This window comes from Sciurus carolinensis, chromosome 2 (genome assembly GCF_902686445.1).
Source record: "Sciurus carolinensis chromosome 2, mSciCar1.2, whole genome shotgun sequence".
NCBI lineage: Eukaryota > Metazoa > Chordata > Mammalia > Rodentia > Sciuridae > Sciurus > Sciurus carolinensis.
In genome coordinates, this window is record NC_062214.1 from 175363902 (window position 1) to 175388228 (window position 24327).

The following is a 24327-nucleotide window of genomic DNA, read 5'->3' on the forward strand; positions in this document are numbered from 1 at the left end:
GAGCTGTCTAAAGCAATCAACACCTGGGATAATTAGAGAAAACAAAGGGAAGAAAACAGATAACCCTGATAAGAAGATTATAGGTAGTTATTATTTTCTTCCTTCTAATTTTCTATGATATGTATATTATTTGCATTGTGTTATTTTCAGTTTTTATTACTGAAATATGATTTAGATACAGTGCCACACAGATCTGAGTATATAGTTTGAACAGTTGTAAAAAATGCATACATTCATGTAATCCTCAAGACGTAAAATATTTTTCTATTTCCCCAGAAATTCCTTCAGGCCCTTTCTCAGTTTTTCTTGCCAGAAGTAATAATTGTTCTTATTTCTTTTTCTTTTTCTAGCAATACTAGGGATTGAACCCAGAGTCTTGTGCATGCTAGTCAAGGACTCTCCCACTGAGCAATCTCCACAGCTCCTCTCCTGTCTTACTTCTATCACATAGATTAGTAAATGGAATTATTATTAAACATTTTTTGAAATCTAGTAAATGTTATGTTTAAAAAAATACAAGGCTGAATTCAGTAAAGTAGCGGGATATAAGATCAATGCACATAAATCTAAGGCATTTTTATATATAAGCAATGAATCTTCAGAAAGAGAAATTAGGAAAACTACCCCATTCACAATAGCTTCGAAAAAAATAAAGTATTTGGGAATCAATCTCACAAAAGAGGTGAAAGACCTCTACAATGAGAACTACAGAACACTAAAGAAAGAAATTCAAGAAAACCTTAGAAGATGGAAAGATCTCCCATGTTCTTGGATAGGAAGAATTAATATTGTCAAAATGGCCATACTACCAAAAGTGCTATACAGATTCAATGCAATTCCAATTAAAATCCCAATGATGTACCTTACAGAAATAGAGCAAGCAATTATGAAATTCATCTGGAAGAATAAAAAACCCAGAATAGCTAAAGCAATTCTTGGCAGAAAGAGTGAAGCAGGGGGTATCGCAATACCAGATCTTCAACTCTACTACAAAGCAATAGTAACAAAAACGGCATGGTATTGGTACCAAAATAGAAAGGTGGATCAAAGGTACAGAATAGAGGACATGGACACAAACCCAAATAAATACAATTTTCTCATACTAGACAAAGGGGCCAAAAATATGCAATGGAGAAAAGATAGCCTCTTCAACAAATGGTGCTGGGAGAATTGGAAATCCATATGCAACAGAATGAAACTAAACCCATATCTCTCACCATGCACGAAACTAAACTCAAAATGGATCAAGGATCTCGGAATCAGACCAGAGACCTTGCATCTTATAGAAGAAAAAGTAGGTCCAGAGCTTCAACATGTCGGCTTAGGACCAGACTTCCTCAACAGGACTCCCATAGCACAAGAAATAAAAGCAAGAATTAATAACTGGGATAGATTCAAACTAAAAAGCTTTCTCTCAGCAAAGGAAACTATCAGCAATGCAAAGAGCGAGCCTACAGAGTGGGAGAAAATCTTTGCCAATCATACTTCAGATAGAGCGCTAATCTCCAGAATCTATAAAGAACTCAAAAAACTCTACACCAAGAATGTAAATAATCCAATTGACAAATGGGCTAAGGAAATGAATAGACACTTCACAGAAGAAGATATACAAGCAATCAACAAACATATGGAAAAATGTTCAACATCTCTAGTAATAAGAGAAATGCAAATCAAAACCACCCTAAGATTCCATCTCACCCCAATTAGAATGGCAATTATCAAGAATACAAGCAACAACAGGTGTTGGCGAGGATGTGGGGAGAAAGGTACACTCTTACATTGCTGGTGGGGCTGCAAATTAGTGCAGCCACTCTGGAAAGCTGTGTGGAGATTCCTTAGAAAACTTGGAATGGAACCACCATTTGACCCAGCTATCCCACTCCTTGGCCTATACCCAAAGGACTTAAAATCAGCATATTACAGAGATACAGCCACATCAATGTTCATAGCTGCTCAGTTCACAATAGCCAGATTGTGGAACCAACCTAGATGTCCTTCAATTGATGAATGGATAAAGAAACTGTGGTATATATATACAATGGAATATTACTCAGCCATAAAGAATGATAAAATTATGGCATTTGCAGGCAAATGGATGAAACTGGAGAATATCATGCTAAGTGAGATAAGCCAATCTCAAAAAACCAAAGGAAGAATGATATCACTAATAAGTGGATGATGACACATAATGGGGGGTGGGAAGGGTTAGTGTTGGGGTTGGAGTTGGGTTTAGGGAGCGGGGCAGGAATGGAGGAAGGAAGGACTGTATAGATGGAGGGGAAGGGTGGGAGGGGAGGCGGGGAAGGGAAAAAAATGGCAGAATGAATCAAACAACATTACCCTATGTAAATTTATGATTACACAAATGGTATGCCTTTACGCCATGTACAAACAGAGAAACAACATGTATCCCATTTGTTTACAATAAAAAAAAAAGAAAAAAAAAATACAAGGCCAACAGCAAATATCTGAAACTGTTTAACACCCACCAGAATAGACTCTACCTGGTTGAGTCAGAAGATTTGAACACTGTGGAAAGTTTTCCTGAATCATGGATCCAGAAGATAATTCACCACCAAGGACACAGGCAGGAGAGGTTGATACAGAGCATTTAGGTGGAGAAAAAAGATGTTTTAAACAACAAGTTTAATAGCCATCTTTCTAGCTTTTCTTGCAGGTAGCAAGCTAAGAACTCTGGTGCTACACACAAGGATTCCTCTTTGAAGGGACTCTTTCAAAATGGCTTTGTCAACATCTACCCAGCACAAATGAAGTCCCAGTGTCTATCATACATTGCTCACCCAGGGTCTCTGGTCTCCGAGTGGAGATCCGCAGACTTGCAGCAGGGATGGGGACAAGCTGCAGCAGTGTATGAGCCAGTTGCTTCCCCAGGTGGCCGCCTCCAATGATGCCAACCTTTAAGTTTGCCTTTTCAGCCACATCAAATGATTCACGTGAGAGAGAGGTGGAACTTTTGTTCTTAGGTAGTAATTCTCTGGAAAATAAACAGACAAACATGCACATAAATATATGTACACACTATAGCACTTCCTGTCAACCTCTAATGTTCATTGCTTTAATTTTCTCAGAAGACTGGTGGCACCTTAGGTACTTCAGAGAGAAGGCATTTCAATTGTGTGCCATTAATCCAACTTTACTAAGCAACTAAATGTTCCATCTGATTAAATTTTCTAGAAACATTTCACACCCCTTTCCCAAGGAACCAAAACTGAATTAAAATATTTTAAAATGAACATCATTTGGTTACATGCACTATGTATTTTCCTGCCTTCTTAAACACAAGGCTGAATATTTAACCATTTCATTGACTGTGGGCCATCACTGTGAACAGTCAGTCTTATGCCTTATGCCCTAGTATGTTACACATTGTGGACCTACTCCTTTTTGTTTGTTTTGGAGTCTGACAAATGTCAATTTTTTTCTCATGATAAAGAATATATAACAAGAAATTTACCACCTTAGCTATTTTTAAGGGTACAGTGCTATTAACAATAAGCACACTGTTGCGCAACATATCTCTAGAACCTTTCATCTTGCGGAACAAAAACTCCTTATCCATTGAATACCAACTCCTCATTTCCCCTTCCCCCAACTCTTGGCAACTACCATTCTACTTTCTGTTTCTGTATAGCTGCTTTAGATACTTCACTGAAGTGTAATCATGCAGTATTTATCTTTTTGCAACTGGCTTATTTCATTGAGCATAATGTCTTCAAGTTTCATCCAGGTTGTAGCATATGAGATGATGTCCTTCTTCTTTTTTTTTTTTTAGGGCTGAATAACATTACACTGTGTTATATAACACAATTTCTTTATCTTTTCATCATCAACAGACACTTAGGTTGCTTCCACATCTTGGCTACCATAAATGATCCTGCAATGCACATGAGTGTGCAAATATCACTGAGATCCTGTTTTCAATTCTTTTGAATATACAGCCAGCATATGACAATTCTGTTTTTAAATTTTTGAGGAACCTCCATATTCTCTTTGGTAGTAACTACAGCATCTTACATTTTCACCAACAGTGCACAATTTCCAGTTTCTCCACATCTTTAAAATTTGTTGGGGCCCAAGTCCTTCTGATCGAGGCCCCCAAAAAAACAATTTTAAAAAACTTATTAATTTCTGGTTTTCTAATAACAACCATTCTAACAGGTATTCTAACAGTATAGTTCATTGTGAGTTTGATTTATATTTTCCTGATGATTAGTGATAGTATCTTTTTTCATACCTTTATTTTATTTATTTATGTGGTACTGAGGATTGAACCCAGTGCTTCACTGCGTGCAAGGCAAGCGCTCTACCACTGAGCTACAGCCCCAGCCCCTGAGCATCTTTTTTATTTACCTGTTGTCTGTTGGAAACAGAGTGAACTGTGGGCGTGTCTGAGCCATCTCTAAAGCCAAGGTAGGTCCCTTGGAGAACTCTGAGACTGCTTTGTTGCCTTAGCAGGTGTCCTGCTCAAAGAGAATTCTGTGATACTGAGGAATTTTTTTGGTTAGACAGCCCTAGGTTCAAACACAACTCCCTGGAGGTAGAGAGAGATAACCTGTGCCCAACTAGCCTTGTAGCACCAGCTGCCTGGAGGAGGAAGAATTACTGTGCAAGTGGTAAGTCCCCAATCAGGCCAACTTCGCCACAGCTTCTAGCTTCTTATTTACTTTGAAGAATTCCTCCTCACGATAAATTCCTTTTGTGGTTTTACTATAAATCAAGCATTCATGGACTTTTTCCCTTTGTTAGCATCAGACCCATCAGGTCTTTTCCACCAGTAAAGCCCCTGCTTAAAAAAAAAAAAAAATATATATATATATATATGTGTGTGTGTGTGTGTGTGTGTGTGTGTATATATATGCACTTCTTGCATCCTTTGTGTTTATTTCTTAATACTACTTTTCAGTCTTTTATTTCCAGTTGACCCATACCTCCAAGGGTTATTTATTCCCTCCCCACACAGGTCACAGTGGACAGTTGTCCATTTCATGTGTGTATATATAACAAATAATGTAAGGGTTCAATTTCACTTTTTACATGTGGCTATCCAATTTCCCCAAAACTATTGAAAAGACTATCTTTTCCCTGTTGTGTAGATTTAGCACAAGATCACTTGACTATATTATGTGGTTTATTTCGGGCTATTTTGTTCCATCAGTCTATTTGGCCAACTTTATGGAAGTACCAAGCTGTTTGGATCATTCTAGCTTGGTAATATGTTTTGAAATCAAGAAGTGTAAGGTCTCCAGCTTTTTAAAAATTTTCTCAAGGTGGTTTTGGCTATTCTTTGAGATTCCATGTAATTTCATGGATGCTATTATTCTATTTTTACAAAAAATGTCATTCGGATTTTGATAAGAGTTGCATTGAATCTGTAGATCACTTCGTGAACTTTTTTTTGTTGGGGAGGCTATTGGGGATTGATTGAACCCAGGGGTGCTTTACCACTGAGCCATATCTCCAGCCCTTTTTATTTTTTTATTTGGAGACAAGGTCTCACTAAGTTGCTGAGGGCCTTGCAAAATTGCCCAGGTTGGCCTTGAACGTGCAATCCTCTTGCCTCAACCTCCTGAGTCACTGAGATATAGGCGTGTGCCACCATTACACAGCATGAGCAATTTAACACTATACATCTTCCAATCTATAAGCATAGGATGTCTTTCCATTTATTTGTCTTAATTTCTTTCAGCAATGTTTTGTTGTTTTCAGTGCCCAAGTCTTTCACCCCCTTGATTCAGCTTTTTTTACACTGTTTGATGGTACTGTAAATGTAATTCTCTCTCTCACTGGTACAAACTCAGGGTCTGTGCATGCATGTACCACCGAGCCACACCCCAAGCTGAGATTGTTTTCTTAATTTCCTTTTCAGATTATTCATTGTTTTAGATATGCAACTTATTTTTTAGTGCTGATTTTGTATCCTGCAACTTTGATAAATGTTTACTAGTTCTAACAGTTTTGGGGGGGGTCTTCAGGTTTTCTACATACAAAAGCAGTCATGAGCAGAGATTATTTTACTTCTTCCTTTCCAATTTGGGTGTCTTTTTTTTTTTTTTCCCTAATTGCTCTCGCTCCACCAATACTATGTTGAATAGGAGATGTGAGAGTGGAAATCCTTGCCTCATTCCTGATCTCAGAGGAGAAGCTTTCAGCTTCTCACCGTTGAATGTGATATTAACTTGAGCTTTTCATGTATGGCCTTTATTATGTTGAGGTAATTTCCCTCCATTCTTAGTTTCTTGGGTGTTTTTCTTTATCATGAAAGGGTGCTTACTTTTATCAGCTGCTTTCTCTACTGATCAAAATGATCCTGGGGTTTGTTTTCTCTAAAACTTATGTTGAAACTTAATGGTCACTGTGACAGTATTGGGAAAAGGAACCTTTGGGAGTTGATTGGGTTATAAGGGCTCCACCCTCATGAATTGATTAATGCCATTACCATGGGAGTAGGTTAGTTATTGCAGGAGCGGTTTTGTTGTGTTTTATTGCACTGAGATTGAACCCAGATATACTCTTCCACTGAGCTACAGTCCTAGCCCTTATAATATTTTTTTTATTTTGAGACAGGCTCTTGCTAAGTTGTGGAGGCTGGCTTCACAATCCTCCTCCCTTGGCCTCTGGAGTTGTGCCTGGCGCAGGAGTGGCTTTTTTATAAAGCCCTCTCATACACACGCTCTCTTGCTTCCATTTGTGTTCCCTCTCTCTCTCTCTACCTCACTCTCATGGTCTCTCACCATGTAGACTGTGAGAAATAAATATATTTTCTTTATAATTTATAAAGACTGTGGTATTGTTATAGCAGAAAAAAAGTATACTAAGACAAGGTGTGAAGCGAGGTTGTAGATTTGAGATCTTTCTTCTTTATTTAAATTTTATTTATTTTTATGTGGTGCTGAGGATCGAACCCAGGGCCTCACATGTGCTAGGCAAGTGCTCTACTATTGAACCACAACCCCAGTCCTCTTTCTTCTTTTTTAATGTAGGCATTTAGACCTATAAACTTCCCTTATGGTTGCTTTTGCTGTGTCCCATAAGCTTTGATATGTCATGTTTTCATTTTCGGTTCTCTCTTTTTTGAGCCATTAATGAGTGTGTTAATTTCTACATTTTAACAAATTTTCCTATTTTCCTTTGGCTACTCTTTTCTAGGTTATTTGTTTTAGCCAGCCTTTTCATCTCTGTGACCAAAAGATCTAACAAGAGCAATTATAGGATGAAAAGTTTATTTAGGGTTTACCAATACAGACTTCTCAGACCAAAATGGCTGATTCCATTCCTCTGAACCCAAAGTGAGGCAGAACATCATGGCAGAGGGGCATGGCAGAGGAAAGCAGCTCAGGAAATGACAAGGAAGCACAGAGAGCACTCACCAGGAACAAAATAGAAACCCCAAAGGCACACCCCCAGTGACCAGCCATATCCTACCTGGCTACAGTTACCACCCAGTTATTCTCTCTCAGCTGATTGATTCATTGATTATATTATATTACAACTTTCATAATCTAATAATTTCACCTGTGAAAATTCTTTCATTGCCTCACACAAGAGCTTTAGATATGAGGGACACCTCATAGGTAAACCATAACAATTTCATTGTGGTAAAAGATACCAGATGTAATTTTAATCTTAGATTTGTTGAGACTTATTTTGTGACCTAACATGTGATCTATCCTGGAGACTGCTCCATGTGTACTTAAGAATGTCTTGGGGCTGGGGATATAGCTCAGTTGGTAGAGTGCATGCCTTGCAAGCACAAGGCCCTGGGTTCAATCCCCAGCACCAAAAAAAAAAAAAAAAAAAAAAAAAAAAAAAAAAGGAATGTCTTGTTTCCTGCTGTCAAGTAGGATGTTATGCATTTGTTTGTTAGGTTCCTATTGGTCTACTGTGTTATTCAACCCTTTTGTATCCTTATTTGATCTTTGTCTGGTCGTTGTATCTTTTATTGAAAACTGAGTTAAAATCTACAATTATTGAGTGCCTTCAATTTGGACAATATTTGCTTCATATATTTGGATGCTTTGATACTAAGGGCATATATATTTACATTTTTATATCTTCCTGGTCAGTTTCTTTTTTTTTTAACCATAATAAAGTCATTCTTTGTCCCTTATATCAGTTTTTGACAAAGTAGTGCTAATACAAATGTGGTCACTCCTGGTCTCTTTTGGTTACCATTGGCATGGAGTATCTATTCCTAGCTTTTCAATTTCAGCCAGTGTGTCCTTATCACTCCAATCAGTCACTCTGTCTTTTCATTGGAAAGTTTAATCCATTGCCATATAAAGTAATTGCTGATAGGGAAGGACTTACTTTTGCCATTTTGTGAACTGCTTTCTATTTCTCTTGTAGCTATTTTGTTCCTCTTTTCCTCTTGCTGATTTCCTTTGTTTCCTTTTTGTAATGATATGCTTAAATTCCCTTCTCATTTTCTTTTGTTTATCTTCCATGGGGATTTTCTTTGTGGTTACCACAGAGAAATACATAAGAATCCTGGCTACAATAACTTATTTTAAATAGATAATGGTTTTACGTTAATCACATACAAAAACTCTATTCCTTTACACCTCCCCCACCCCTTTTTTGTTATTGATGTCACAAATTATACCTTTTTATATTTTGTATCTATTCGCATGCTTTTACCTTATAATTCTAAATCAGAATTTAAAATTATTTATACACCACCAAGGATATGTATTTGCATATATATTTAACTTTACCAGATAGGTCATTTTTATATACTTTCATGTTGCTATCTAGCATCTTTTCAGTTTAAGGACCCCTTTAGCATTTCTTTTAAGGCATGTCCATCAGTGATGAACTCCCTCAGCTTTTATTGGGGAAGGTACTTTTTTTTTTTGGGAGGGGGAGGTATTTTTTCTCCTTGATGTTTTAAGGAGTTAGACCAGATATGGTATTTTTGGTTGGCTTTTTCTTACACACTTTGAATATATCAAACCACTCCTTCTTGCCTGTAATGTTTTTGTTGAGAAATAATCTGGAAGCTCCCTTGCATGTGAGGTCATCTTTTTTCTTGCTGTGTTGAATATTCTGATAGTTTGATTATAATGTGACTGTGTGGGCCTCTTTGGATTCATTCAAGTTAAGAATTCTTTGAGCTTCTTGAATTTGGATTTTCCTCAAATTTAGTAAGTTTGGGGCCCTTATTTCTTCAAATTGGCTCTCTTCTCCTTGAAATTCCCATCATGCATCTACTGGTCTGCTAAATGGTGTCGTTTAAGTCCCTTAGGTCCTATCTTCACTTCTCTTCTCCTCCCTTTCCCTCCCCTCCACTTCTTTCTTTCTTCTGATAATTTCAACTGCCCTATCTTTGAGCTCACTGATCCTTCTGTTAAGACTGATTTTGAACATCTCTGATGAATTTTCTCATTTCAGCATTCTGTTCTTCAGCTCAAGGATTTGGTTGTTTTTAATATTTCCTTTTTGTTGATATTCTCATTTGTTCAAGTACTCTTTTTCTGATTTTATTAGTTGTTCATCTGTGTTCTCCTGTAGCTCAGTTGAGCTTTTTTAAGGTTGTCATTTAAAAAGAAATTGTTAGTTTGAATTGTTAGGTAATCTGTAGATCTGTTTCTTTAAGGTTGGTTTCCAGAGACTGACTGTTCCATTGATTGGGTCATGTTTTCTTGTTTCTTCATATGCCTTATTTTTTTTTTTTTTTTTTTTGAGGGGGCAGGTGGGATTTGAGAATTTGAAAAACATCCACCTCTCCAATGTTTACAGACTGGTTTCATTGGGGGAGGGGGGGGCTTTACCAATTGCCCAGCAGGAGATTCTAAGACCTTCTCAAAGCTTTTCTGGGTAATGTTTTCTTTGGGCTTGTGTTTGTAATTGCCCAGAGAGGTCAGCCTGTTCCTTTTGCAGGAGTTTGTAATCTCTTGCTCTCTCTGGGTGTCTCTCTGGGATACTGCACATTCTCTATTCTACAACAAGCCACTGAGCTTTCGTTGGTTCTCATTCAAAGTACGTTAACCCCCACATTGGGCAATCTTTCAGGCAACCCTGAAAAGATAGAATGTTGGATAAATATTCCACTTTTCTAAGGTAAAATCCAGAAATTGGGCGTTTTCTCCATACCAAATTGTACTGATTTGAAGAAAGAGCTATCTCAAGACAAGTGCAATCATTTTTCTTCACTCTTTCCATGTAACTGTTATTGGCATTGCATTTTCCTGGGGGTACTCCAAGTTTTTAACTGGTTTCTAAAGTTCTCATTAACCCTTTTTAGAGAATTTATTTTTGTTAAGTCAGGGTCTCTGTGGAATTATGAGGTCTGGAGCTTCTTATTCCTCTATCTCCCTGACATCACCCTCAGATAGCTGTCAATTTTCATTGTTAACTGGATGAGTGAACTCTGTACTTTCATACACTTACTCTTTCTGCTTAGCTATTTGTTTTGCACAGACCTGTGAAATCAGGTAACTCAGCTTTATAAGAAAGATTTATTAAAATAAATAGTTTATAAAAGTGAAAGAGACCTGAGAAAGTGAAGATTTGAGAATACACTTTTCAGAGATTCATTTAGTGTTGGTCCTGGATGTGTTTTTTTGAACCAAGATTAACAAAGTCTACCCTCTGAATATGTAGAGTATTACTTTTATTTTCATATGTAATCTTATATTTGTTCTGTATTTTTGTAAAACTTAAAGAGTCCTAGAGCCATAGCATTTCCATATAAGCACCATATGCCATATTCTACTTAAAGCTTTCCTCCCAGTTAAAGAAAGCACTTTCTCTTAACGCCTAATCCAAATCTAAAATGCCTCCTGGTAAGTTCATACATTTATTTCTCAATAGTTACCTTGGATATAACCAACTTTACCAGTATCCTTGTTAGCCAATCAGCAAATTCACTGAGTAGGCTGCCTCCTGCTCTATTTATAAATATGATCAATTTAGATTTAGTCCCACCATCTAGAAGTTAATCTAATTTCAGAGAAAAGTCAACAGAATAGGGTGAAGAAATGACTTATGCTCTGGAGAGACCTAAAGTTACAAAATCCAGGAGATTAATTCCAGGCAGTACCTGGATCATACACACACCTCCTGTTAAGTATCAAGCCATATTACAGAAAGATCTCAGAAACCAGGACAGATTGAGAGCTTCTCTGCAAGTAGTATTCTGGTTTCAGTCAAATCATCTGTCTATAGAGACTGCAAATTTCCCCAGGTGGCTTTTCTGTGGTGAAGCAGTCCGCTATTAGGTCAGCACCAAAAGGAAGAACTGACTCCATTTGCAGCCAATAGACAAGGAAAGGCTAGTCATTAGCAGCTGTGGAAAGCAAACTGGTAGTCCTATTGCATAAATGAATGATCGTTAATTCACCAACTGCAAGAAAAATTGCACTAATCCATGTTTTATTATGTAACTGCAGCCAGGGAACCCCGGTATGAATTTTCCTGGTCCTTTCAGTCCAGGAGTGATTGAGTGCAGGTTGCAAAAGGTAGGAAGACAATCCTCCCACCAAATTTATTCTTCAATATAAAAAGGTTAAGTCACTTGAAGTCTCAGCAGTGAGATCTTGTCTATCTTCCTGAACTTGGAGACCTAGCTTACCTCAAATTATGCAATATTTTGCAGAAGAAGGATGCATGGGCACAGGCCTCAATCATCAATCCCCGAGAACGGCCCTGCAAATACAGCCAGAAACGATCTTCCTCTGGAATTCCATAATCAAACTGTAGGGACTCAAGGTTCTCTAGCATGTCCATTTTCAAGCCACCATCTCCTGCAGTGACAGATAGCAATTAAGATGTCTTCCTACCCTAGAACAGAGATCTATGCTGGAGGGCTTGACTTATGGTGTGTGCACCTGGGTCACAGTTCTCATGATAGGCTACAGCACTTTTCTCTCTCCAGTTCTGAATTTGGAGTTCATATCGCTAAGTATGGATCCCCTTGAGCATTCTTTTTTATTGACTGCACATGAATCCTAGGTTCATGAAATATTTGAACAGAAACCCAAAGTAATATTGCTTCACACAGGCTAGAGGCATTTCTTTCAGCAAGTGAATATACACTGGCAATGGATTTCAGGTGTTCATGGGCAGGATCTTCTCCCTTCCATTCCCTAGGTTTCAGAAATAGGCCTGGATATGTAGGACCTTATTTCAAGAAATCCTCCCTTTTAAATAAACTTTGTGTTCCCCACAGAGTAGAAAAGATCCCAAACTAAATATCACTGGTCCCTTATCTAGGGCAGAGACATCTAGATTTTAGAAAATAAACTTGTAGATGTTTAACTCATCTGTATACAGCTCTCACCAACCAAACTGAGATGGACTCTATTCCTCAGTAATTCTGGTCCAAGCAGGTTAGTACATATCAAGTTAAATTACTTAAGAAAGCTGTCATTATGACTCCTTAACTACCTGAGTACTCAGTCTCCAAGTCTTAAAGGGGCCATCCCCACCTGCAGGTTTTCCTGACCTGAACATGAGGACACAAGTTCCTTTCACTACTTCTAAGAGTACTAAACAAATCAGTATGGGACTCTCTTTTTTCCCAACAGAAGATGTTGGATTTCTAGGTTTTTGTTTTTGGTTTATTTCCCCCAGACTTGAGTATACAGATCTTAGCATTACTTGAGTCACTTTTGCAAGCCTTTCTTTTGTTCAAGAAATCAATTTTATAGCAATAGTGATATTGAGATGAGGATTTAAATGGACAAGTCTCTAATCCTCCTGTTAAATTTAAAAACAAAATCTTGTGAGGTGAAATTAACGTAAATTTAGCTATTTTAGAGTGAACAATTCAGTGGTACGTTCAGAATGTTGTACTACTACCTCTATCTAATTCCAAAACATGTTCATACCCACAAAAGAAAACCCTATTCACATTAAGCAATTTCTGCCCATCTCACCCCATCCCCAGTCCCTGGAACCATCAATTGCTTTCTATGGATTTACCCATTCCAGATATTTTATATTAAATAAATTCATATTAAATACATGACCTCTTGTGTCTGGTTTCTCTAATCCCTCTTTTAGGAAAGTTGCTATGCCACACTCCCAATCTCCTTAAAACCCTGGCACCTGAAGTCAGGAGCATGGTAAGAAACAATCTAAGAAACATTTCCTGACCTCAAAACAGTGGGTAGGGCATCCTACTGTTGCAAGTGATATTGCCGGTTTCAACAGAAAGTGAAGCTCAAAATATCCCAGATCAGTATAGCCAGTGCAGCACATGTTCAACAGAACAGACATAATTTCTAGGCCTGTTTTGACTTCTACAATCTCAAAAATGGGGATTCACTTGTAGCTTTGCAATATGTCAATGTGGGTAGGCCCACTATTTTTTCCAGAATTCTCTTCATTGTATATTTCTGGTTAGGGTGAACCACAAGAGCTATTTCTGTCCAAAATCTTAAGGGTGGAAATGAAACAGCAACCAATTTGTATTTCAGCTTATAAGGCTGAAAGGCAGGTCCTTCTGTAGTTCACACACATTGTTGCTTATCTGCTGGCCACCTTAGTGTGTGACAGCAGATGGACCTAAAACTGCTACAGCTTTTTCTGGATTCTCCTTCAGTTGCTTATTCATGGGCCAGGTGTTTTTCAGCTCCATGACAAAGATCACCAGCTTCTCCTTCAGAGTATCCACTCCAAGGCTGGAGGCAGTGAGAACAGAGATGGGTCCTAGTCGATTCTCATGGTTCTAGCTTGTCCCTGTTCTTAATCACTTTATATCCATCTTCCCTTTCCAACTGCCTGTCCTATGAATTTTAAGTTCTATCAACAGATATGAAGACAACCACCCTACACAGACTGTTTATCTAGCTATCATAAGGTCAAATCCCTGTAACAAATTAAAATATAGATTACATTAAATAGATAATGTGTATATACTCCTCATAGTTCTATTTCTCAACTCTGATATACTAGGTAATAAAGTTACCACTGTTTATCTGAAGATGAGCCCATAACTTTAGCACAGTCTAGCAAATTAGATTCTTGTTTCTTCAACAGCAAGAAGGACCATCAGAAAAGGAACTATATATGAAGTTACCTGGAATTGCAAAGATTACAAAAGGGAGGAGCAAAAGATGGAGGCTGCTCCCTTTAAAGCAGGGTTTCTCAACACTGGCATTACTGACATTTTGGGCAGGATAATTCCTTGTTGTGGAGGCTGTCCTGTGCATTAGATATGAGCAGCACCACCAAGTATGGCAATGAAAAATGTCTTCAGCCATTACCCAATGTCTCCTAAGGGGCAAAACTGCCTCCAGCTGAGAACCATGTCACCTTAAAGCATGCTATGTGCCTCTGCAGGTACATGGTCTCTTCCTCCTACCATTTCTCCCATTCTAGACACAGGAGCAGGAAACTCTACAGAGTGATAAATTATCATACCCCCATTTCACAGATGAAGAGGAGTCCAGAAAGAAAAGGACTCATTCAGCACCACACAGTTCGTCAGTGGCAGAGCTGGGAAAAGAAGTTAGGTCTTCTGGTATCCCAGCTTAGTGCTCTTTCTGTTAACCACACAGCCCTGCTTTGCCACAAGCACCAGTACTCTCCTCACGTGTTCACAGGCTGCTGAATGAAATTACAGATGTAGACAAGACAATGAGCAATTATTTCACCATTCTGCATGAAACAACTGGGCAGAGAAGAAAAGGCACAAAAGATGAAACTGCTTTATTAGGAGTGTAGGCATGTCAGGAAAACCCAGGTCAGTTAAAGAGGCTGATATTGGTATAGTGCAGAAAACAGCATTACCAAACATCCTCTCAAAAGTCAAGTGTGAAAATAAAAGCTCCATCTAAATATCCTAACAGAAAAGCTGCTGAGTTTAGTGTAGGTGAAACTTCTGGACTTCTGGGAAGCTTAAGAGATATTTGCCTAAAGGGAAAATTCCAACACTGTTGAATCTGAGCTCCACATAAGGTGGTGGGTCTGGTACAGGAAAAGTAGAGGCAAAAATAAGGGCAATATCTCATCAAGGTCATCTCAGTATGCAGCTGAGAGAGGAACCCAGTTTTTGGAAAAAAAAGTAGACTGGGGCAGCAGAGGGGTTCTGACCGAAGAAACACAATATCTGGGCAATATCTGTCATAATGAGGAAGGGCTATACAGCCTGTTTTCAATGCACCTCCAGCAGGTCCTGAGCAATACTGGCCCCACTTCCAGAGGCCCCTGGAATACAGCCATTTAGGTTCTGTTCGGTCTTCCTTCAGAGCAGAACTGCCAACATCCAGCACTAGGTTCTGGATCATAATTAGCTAAGAGGAATGGAGCAGCTAACCCATGACACCAATACCTCTTATTCTAGGAGACATCCTTTCAGGAGCAGTCCTTCCAAGAGAGATCTTACCCTACATGGGCTCCCACCTTCACATGAGCACCAGGTGGAGAGTATCTTTCTCATAAGTCCAAGAGTTATATTGTGGCCTTCAGATGATATCCCTTGGACAGAAGAGCAGTCTGAAGCTATCTGTGTTCAGGTGCTGGTTTCTGTCCCAAGATTAGCAGGTACTGCCTGTTGAATGATGGGGCCAAGTGATGTGATGCTGTAACTCTTCCAAAGAAGAGCACTCTCTACTTTCACAGGCAGGAAAGGAAGAAATGAGGCCGGTTTCAGGGTAGCTAATTGCCCTTAATTCTTCCATCGAATTTGCTGTGGAAAGAGCAAAGAATGAAGGTGTGTGATCAGTTTTCACTTATCCCTACAGAAGGAAAAGATTAGAATGCAAGCCCATAAGAAAAAGGAAAGTAAGGATTGGATTGGGGAGGTACTGGGAATTTTTTTTTTTTTTTTTACTATGTGTGGGAGTTCATTTATTCTGAGATGGATTAAATATCTATTCTGTACTTTACAGAATGCCTAATTTAGGGCATTTATTCTAGTTCTGTCCTCTTCAGGATCAAGATTTACTAGTTTTAGCTAACCTTAGCACAGGTGTCAAAATACGTAATAGGAAATGAAGTTTCACACTAACAAAAAATTCAGTAATATCATGCTATGAGAGATAATCAGCTGTACTCCCCAAATAGCTAAAATCTATTTTACCCACTTTTTATTTCCAACAGGTAGGTCATATCCATCCGAGAAGACTGTATAGTCTGGGTATTCAGAATCTATAACATTTATTTTTATAGTTCCAACAGTTCCTGCAATCTGCTACATTTAACAGTGATCAGAGCATCATAGTTAAGACTCAGTTTGCAGTTCCCAGATTACCCTTCAATCATCCCACATATCAGGAGTAACTTCTGCTGTTCAAAGCAGTGCTTCTGATATTCTGGACCACAGTGAGTCTTATATCCATGGGGATCAGCTAAGTGGAATATTGCCCAGGTCTTGGGAACATACTGTTGACACTACTGCAAACTATCTGTCTCCTAGGACAACTGGAGGGGAAAGTGTAGCTCCTTACCGAACTGCTGAGAATGGTATCGATCTTCTCTTCCTCTGCGGATCCTTTATCTACCTTGCTCCTGTATGCTAGCAACTGCTGACGATCCTTCAGGTCTCGGCAGGTCTATACAGCAAAACAAACAATACAAACCCCCAATCAGTCTTCTCTATGAAGGGCTGCTTCCTTTTGTCACTATTACTTCAACTCAAGGCTCCAGGAGAGGCCAAGAGACTGCAGTGGGATAATAGTGGGGTCAAGTACCCATAGAACTTCATACTGTACTGAAGTCTACAGAGTCTATATAACTTGAACCAATTCTGAGTTCTCCAAATGCAAAAAATTATAAAAGCACAGGGAAACTAGTCAGAGGGCTGGGAAAATAGTACACTGATCTCCAACTAACTCTTGCCAGACTATTTGCTCCTGTAAATCAAATCTGATGGAAGCATCTTGGGATCTAGGACACAGAAAATTATAAGCCCCCAATCTTCACCGAGGATCAAATTCAGGGTTCTCACTTCTTAGGACTCACATCAATGACGACATCATGGCACTTGAACTTAGTAGCTAAGTTTAATTTTGTGTCCACATCTTCTACCAAATTGACATACTCCTGTAATATCTGTGGGAAGAGACACTTCTGATTAATAATTCCCGTAAAACACAGAGTTCTACAGGTAGAAAATAAAATGACTGAAAGAAGTCATTATTATGAGTTCAATATTAAATGTCTACCATTTCCATTAACAACTATAGGAGTAGTTCTGTAGTGGGAAATGAGGTGCTACTAGACAGTACTTCTCTGCTGCCTCAGGAAAGAAGGGAGGAGCACATTTCCCTTTAACCTTCGACAGATATGCATGCTGGCAAGGCAGAGCACTAGAGAAGATCCAGTGCTCTGAACACTGCTTCTTTTTTTAGGATGAATTTTTATAATTATACATAATGGAATACACTGTGTCATATTTGTACATGTATATAACATAATTTGATTAATCTCATTCCCCAGTACCTTCCCTTCTTCCTGCCTACTGCTTCTTGATATTCCTTTTCAACATCATTTTGAATCATTTGAACAGTGTATCAGTTCTCCACATGGCTAAACACAGTAGATGATGCTCAGAGATGACAGTCTAGAGTTACTTCTAAGGGGGAAGAGACTGTTCTTCCTTGACCTTATCTATTTCAAGGTCCATTGCAGCCACTGTACTGCCACTCAGGGAAAACCAGAACAGGCCAAGTCTCTATTACAGAATGATAAGAAGCTAAAAGTTGACTCTCCCAGAGTATCCTGTACTCAACTCTCTTTAGAAGCCATTACCTGGACAGGGGCACTGTTCTTGTGCAAAATTTCCACAACTCGATGGAAGCCAATGGGTGCTCTCTTCTTGGTGTAACCCAGCCAGTTCTAAAAAAGGAAGATGGGAGGTAGCAGGAGGTAAGTCAGACAGTGAACACACTCTGAGCTAGTAGTCTCTCCATGTTTTATGGTCAAGCCAGAATAACATGGTGGGAAGGTGGATAGATTGGTGTGAGAGGTAGAGAAATGGTGAGAGATTAATTTTTCTGAAAAGTCAAGGGATTTTAGAGAGAAGTCAGAGATATAAGTTCTTAGATCTCTAAACACTAATGCAAGAAAGAAATTGTGAAATACTACAAATGGAATGAGTAATTAATAATATTCATAGTATGAATTTACTGTATAGAAAAATCCTGACTTCTACATTGTTACATGTATATATAATGTTTATTTGTAAACTCATGGAGGAAAGGTCAGGAAAGCTACTGATAAGACTTTTAATAGTGTTTACCTTGATGAAGGGACTGAATTACAAGCAGGTAGACAATGAAAGAGGAGCCACTTTAAAAAAATTTTTTTTTTTGATGCTGGAAATGGGACCAGGCTAAGGCATGCACTCTACTACTAAACTACAACCCAAGTCTTCTTACTCTTTATATACTTTCATGTAGTGTTTGATTTTGATTTAGGTATGTTTTACTTTGGTAGTTAAAAGTAACCAATTAATGGACAAGAAGGAAAATCAGAAAATTCTCAAATCCATAATGAAAAATCTGATATTTAAAATGTAAACCAATTTGTATGAAATCATAAAAGACACCAAATAGCCAAAACAATACTGAGAAAAAAAAATAAAGTTGGAGGCATCACATGTCCTGATTGCAAACTATAGTATAAAAATATAATAATCAAAACAATATGTGGCCAGGTATGGTGGTGCAAGCCTATAATCCCAGTGGCTGGGGAGGCTGAGGCAGGAGGATTGCAAGTTCAAAGCCAGCCTCAGCAACAGTGAGGCACTAAACAATTCAGTTAGATCCTGTCTCTAAATAAAATACAAAATAGGGCTGGAGATGTGGCTCAGTGGTTAAGTGCCCCTGGGTTCAATTCCTGGTACCAAAAATAAAAAAAAAATTTTTAAAAACCATGCATCTGACAAACACATAGACTAATGAAACAAAAAGAGAACCCAGAAATAAAACCAAGCATACGTGGTCCACTAAATTAACAAGGGCAGCAAGAGGAAAATGGTGCCGGGAAAACTGAATTTCCACAAGCAAAAAAATGAAAATCAGGACTCTTACCTTATGCCATATACAAAACTCAACTTAAAATGGATAAAAGACTAAATATAAGACTTGGAACAAGAAAACTCTTAGAAGAAAACATAAGGGAAAAAGTCTTTGACATTGGCCCTGGCAAAGAATTTTCAGTTATCAGGACAAAAGCTCAGATTATAAAAGCAAAAATAAATAAAAGAGACTACATTAAACTAAAATTCTACAAAACAAAGCAAACAATCCAAATAAAAAGGTAACCTATGATCTGGGAGAAAATACTTGCAAACTATACATCTGATAAAGGGTTGATATGTAAACTTTCATAAAAAATTTAACAACTCAACAGCCAAAACACAACTCAATTTAAAAATGGGCAAAGGACCTGAACAGACATTTCTCCAAAGACATAAAAACAACCAACAAGTATCTGATTAGTATTTACTAATCATCAGGAAAATGCAAATCAATAACACTATATCATCTCACACCTGTCAAAACAGCCTTTATTAAAAAATCAAGCAGTAGTAATTGTTGGTGAGGGTGTGTAGAAAGGGAATGTGTGTACACTGTTGTAGGAATATACATTGGTGCAGCCATTATGGAAAACCATATGATGATTCCAAAAGAAACAAAAAATAAAGCTATCATATGACCCAGTAACCCCTTCTGGGTATATGCCAAAGATAATAAACTCACCACCTCATTCCCTCCTCCATTACAGTGTTATCCACAATAACTAAGATGTGAGAAAAAAGTATGAGTTCATCACCAGACAAATAGATAAAGAACTGTGATGTATATGGGTGTATATACATGTATCAACAATGGAATAGTACTCAATCTTAAGGAGACTCTGCCATTTGTGACAGCCTAGTGAACCTAGAGAACTTTATGCTAAATGAAATAAGCCAAACACAGAGAGAAAAATACTGCATGATCTTACTTATATGTGCAATCTGGAAAAAAAAAAAGTCAAATACATAGAAACAGATCAATGATTTCAAGGGACAGGAGAAGGGTACAAAGTTATAATAATACAGGATAAATAAATCTAGAAATCTAAGGCACAGTATGAGAACTAAAGTTAATAATATTATATTGTATACTAGAAATTTGCTAAGAGTGGATTTGAGGAACTATTCCACATACACACAAAATGGCAACTGTGAGATGGATTGTTAATTGGCTTGACTGTAATTATTTCACTGTTTATCAAAACACCATGTGTCACTCCTTAATGTATATAATAATTAATTATCTAAAAACTGTAAACTATTCAAGAAATGACAACCAAAAGCAATACAAGTTCCTTAATTGTCTCTTAATAGAACATAAATACAAAAAGTCATAAATAATTAAATGCAGACTATTATGTAATTTAAATATGAACTATATATATATTATAAATATATGTGATATTATTATTGAATTAATATAAAATTTCTGGAGAGAAATTATTGTGCTTATGAAGGAGATAAATGCTTAAGTATTTAAGGAGGAAGTATTATGAAGTCTGCGATTTACCTTCATATGGTTCAAAAAAAATTTATGTGTACAGAAGAAGAAAAAGCTAGCTAATATGGCAAAAAATGCTAATAATTTAGTGAAGTGAGTAAAGACCACATATAGTCTTTCAACTTTTCTTTAGGTTTGAAATTTCAGAAAATACAAGGTTGGAGGGGAAATGTTAAAAAGTAACTAGAGCCAAGCATGGTTTTACATGCCTGTAATCCTAGCAGCTCAGGAGGCTGAGGCAGGACGATTTCAAGTTCAAAACCAGTCTCAGCAACTTTAAGAGGCCCTAGCAACTTAGCAAGATTCTGTCTCTAAATAAAAAATGAAAAGGGCTGGGGATGTGGCTCAGTGGTTAAGCACCCTTGGGTTCAACCCCCGGTACCAAAAAAAAAAGTTACTAGAACTTATAAAATGATATGATAATCCTACCCTTCTCTCTCCCAAACCTCAGAAGTACAAAGCAATTCCAGGGCACCCACCTTTGTGGTGAAGAGGGCATCTACATCGTGCCAGGCTCGAAGTTTGGCACGAGCAGCCAGGGCTGTCAGTACATACTGTTTGTCTGGGATCTAAAAATCAGAGAGCAGGAAAAATTAAGGGGAAGTTGAAATGCATCTACAGAGAAAAAAATATGCCCTGGTATTGATTCTGCCCCTTAAAATTAATAGATTTCTCAGGTCAACAAGAACCTCTCAACTTCCAAGTCCCAGTACTATTACACACCATTCAGTTGGCTTCCCATAAATTCATTCCTTGCTACCTTTAATCCTGAGTATCAAAGAACTTGGTGTACAGGGTTACCAACAAACATCCACTCCATGTAGTTATTCTGATACAACTTTTATAAAACACAGATCAATGTATCTACCTTAAATGTCTTCTTCAGGTTGATGGGACTGCTGAATGTCCCCTAGGATTAAAGTGGAAAAGGAACTTTAATGAGACCACCCAATCTCCCACTTTCTTTTCTTTTTTGGTACAAGGGATTGAACCCAGGGGCACTTAATCACTGAGCCACATCCCCAGCCCTTTTTTATATTTTATTAGAGATAGGGTCTTTCTCATTTGCTTAAGGCTTCACTAAATTGCTGAGGCTGGGTCTAAACTCGTAATCCTCCTGCTTCAGCCTCCTGAGTCACTGGAATTATAGGTCTGTGCCACCATGCATGGTTCCTATTTTCTTTTCTACTACAGACTTTCCACACCTCATTTTGTAGCCATTTAAACCCAGAAATTAATTTCTAAGAAAAACTCCAGAGAGCTTAATGAAATTACCACAACTTAGTTTTATCAAGGAACTGGATTAAAAAGGAAGGTGCTCTTTCTAGTTTTCTTCTAATCCAAATAAAGGGGAAGCTAGGCACAGTGATGCACGCCTGTAATCCCAGCAGCTCAGGAGGCTGAGGCAGGAAGATTGCAAGTTCAAGACCAGACTCAGGAACTTAGTGAGACCATGTCTCAAAATAAAAACAAAAAGGAGTGGGAATATATAGCACAGTGGTAAAGCATCCATTGGTTAAATCCACAGTACCCAAAACAAACAAACAAAAAAAGCAAAATCAAATAAGGGGTAAATGTCCACTTGTGATCATTAAATCCAAACCTCTTCAAAAAAAATTTTAAGAAGGATTAACAGCTACCTGACATGCTGCTACTTCTCTCTAAACCATGCCAATTCATTGGAAATTATGGACCTTTGAACAAAGACTGCTATGAGAGCCAGCTCCAGAGGTAGAACATGCTATGCTAGTATGCCAAACTGTTATTAAGATTTTTTCCCCCAGTTGTTATCACCCTTGTTGAGGGTCAGGAAAGCTTCCAGGTAGATTTCTAATAACTATATGCATCCACTATTAAAAGAATACATCAAAATACTGGACTTAGTTTGAACTATGTTCTTATACAATGGGAGTCTGTGGGTCTTTTTTCATGTTTTGCCTGTACCTCAGGCTCCGTGTAGTGATAGAAGCAGGAGTAGAAAAGTGTTGTCACTAGTGGCATGTTGAGGATGGATGCTTTGCGGGGGTGCTTTCGGAAGATCTCAGTCTGTCCTGCTGACTCTAGATGTCGATCATTTGCCTGTGATGGAGTGAACCAAGTGAAAAAAAGAACAATGTTGATGGACCAGAGGGAGGGGAAAACCTCTAATACTATACCGGTTGTTATTTCCCACCCTAGGAACAAAGCAGAAAAGAGAAAAAGAAGAAATTGCCTAGGATATCCCAAGGGGGAGTTTAAAGTCCATAAAATAACATGGATCTAAGCTGAAGGAAGAGACTGCTGAAGAGGTGATAGCATGGGAGATATGGAATGAAGAGAAGGAAAAGAGTGCCTAAGAACAATAGAGGAAGGGGGCTATCATGTACTGGGAGGAAGTGAAAGGCTTTTAGAGACTGTAACAGGAAATAACAAATAAGGTCAGGGCATAAAAGTCTCCTAATTGCTGAATGGCATTTAGCCTGGGCACTAAAGCAGAAAACAGATGAGGAGTCTAACCTCAATAATGATTTGACGTTCCAGGAGTGTGTAATGGTCTTGTATGTGTGCAGAATCTTCTGCTGAAAATGGCAAACTGGTAGAGAGCCAGAAGGTTAGTACCTCTTTCTCTATGTAAAGAGGAACACACTCAATTCAACCAAATTATCACTGTGAGCACACAAGGCTCACCACGGTGCTTCACAAATCTGATCTCAAATCACCTTCAGAACACCTCTTTAAGGAAGAAAACAGAGTAGATCTTTAACTTACATTTTGTATTTAAGATTTTCCCAATTCAAGAGAAATTCTTAAAAGTCCCAAAACATAACCATTAGTGATTTTGCTGTGGAATGAATAAGAATCCTCACCTTTTGGAAGCTGGATGTTTGGGGCATGTGTCACAAAGCTAGTTAAGTGAACCTAGCCAACTGCGCATCATCCACATCCCTATAAACCTCTGTGATTCGGGTCACTGCTTAATTCCACTTAAAGGGCATTTAAATTTGTTACCCATTTTTTACTGCAGAGTAATAACAATAAATTACATAGCACAGTGGTAGACTTGCAGACTGGCAAACATTACAAAGATCTACACAAATGTCAAAGGTCCCATCTTCAAAACCATGTTTTTATACATGAAGAAGTTGAGAGTCAGTGTCTTACCTGAAATTCATGTGGTACATCAATGGGTAAGGCCAGGAATAGAAGCCAGATTTTAAACTTTCAGTTCATAGATCTACCCTTTAGAAAGTGCTGCCTTACTCCCGACTCCACTCACTCCAGGAAGAATTCTGAAATTCAATTACACTATCCCAGATAAGTGTGAGCCACAGTGAATTTTATAAAAGATAAAGGGAGACAGCAATAGGTTTGTTACATCACTACTCTGACTTTCTCTGTTTTCCAGAGGCCATTTGACACAGTTCAGTATTTGGTAAAATCAAAGATTCCACTGACATATGCAAATTTCTAAATGTAAAATCTGGAAATCATGTCACATGAGGAATGGCTGAAGCAACCATAAACACTGAACCTGCAGACATGAGGATTAATGGCAGACACTAAATCTGTCTTGAAAGATACAAGTAAATAATTTTTAGTTTAACATATGGGAGCACTTTCCAACAATGAAGGTGTCCAACAATAAAATGAGCTACTTCTAAGAACAGAGCACTCAGCTCAGGAGCAATATTGTTAAAAGGATCTATGTTCTAGATGAAAGCTTGTACATGGATTTTGGGGCTTCAAGAACCAGTAACACACAAAAAAAATGCACAAGGTCCATAAGTCCATAAAGAGTCATGACCTTTTTATTACATAAGATCATCGAAAAAAAATTACAATCAAAAAGGAGGTG

General features: G+C 38.0%; 2 protein-coding genes across 2 annotated transcripts in view; both read right to left on the bottom strand.

Annotated features, from left to right (window-relative positions):
• The window catches only part of Noxred1 (NADP dependent oxidoreductase domain containing 1), a 29956-nt gene extending 15424 nt beyond the window's left edge, over positions 1–14532 (bottom strand). The window contains exons 1-3 of the mRNA XM_047541120.1: positions 14389–14532; positions 11594–11765; positions 2802–2995 (exon numbers count right to left, since the gene is read on the bottom strand). Coding sequence (XP_047397076.1) covers positions 2802–2995; positions 11594–11748 — 349 coding nt within the window. The 5' untranslated portion in view covers positions 11749–11765; positions 14389–14532. The remainder of the gene's footprint in view (positions 1–2801; positions 2996–11593; positions 11766–14388) is intronic.
• A 125-nt stretch (positions 14533–14657) lies between these two features.
• Vipas39 (VPS33B interacting protein, apical-basolateral polarity regulator, spe-39 homolog) overlaps positions 14658–24327 on the bottom strand; it is a 29589-nt gene continuing 19919 nt past the window's right edge. The window contains exons 13-20 of the mRNA XM_047541119.1: positions 22989–23064; positions 22437–22571; positions 21361–21402; positions 20972–21061; positions 17719–17805; positions 16930–17019; positions 16416–16520; positions 14658–15655 (exon numbers count right to left, since the gene is read on the bottom strand). Of these exons, the coding sequence (XP_047397075.1) occupies positions 15635–15655; positions 16416–16520; positions 16930–17019; positions 17719–17805; positions 20972–21061; positions 21361–21402; positions 22437–22571; positions 22989–23064 (646 nt within the window). The 3' untranslated portion in view covers positions 14658–15634. The remainder of the gene's footprint in view (positions 15656–16415; positions 16521–16929; positions 17020–17718; positions 17806–20971; positions 21062–21360; positions 21403–22436; positions 22572–22988; positions 23065–24327) is intronic.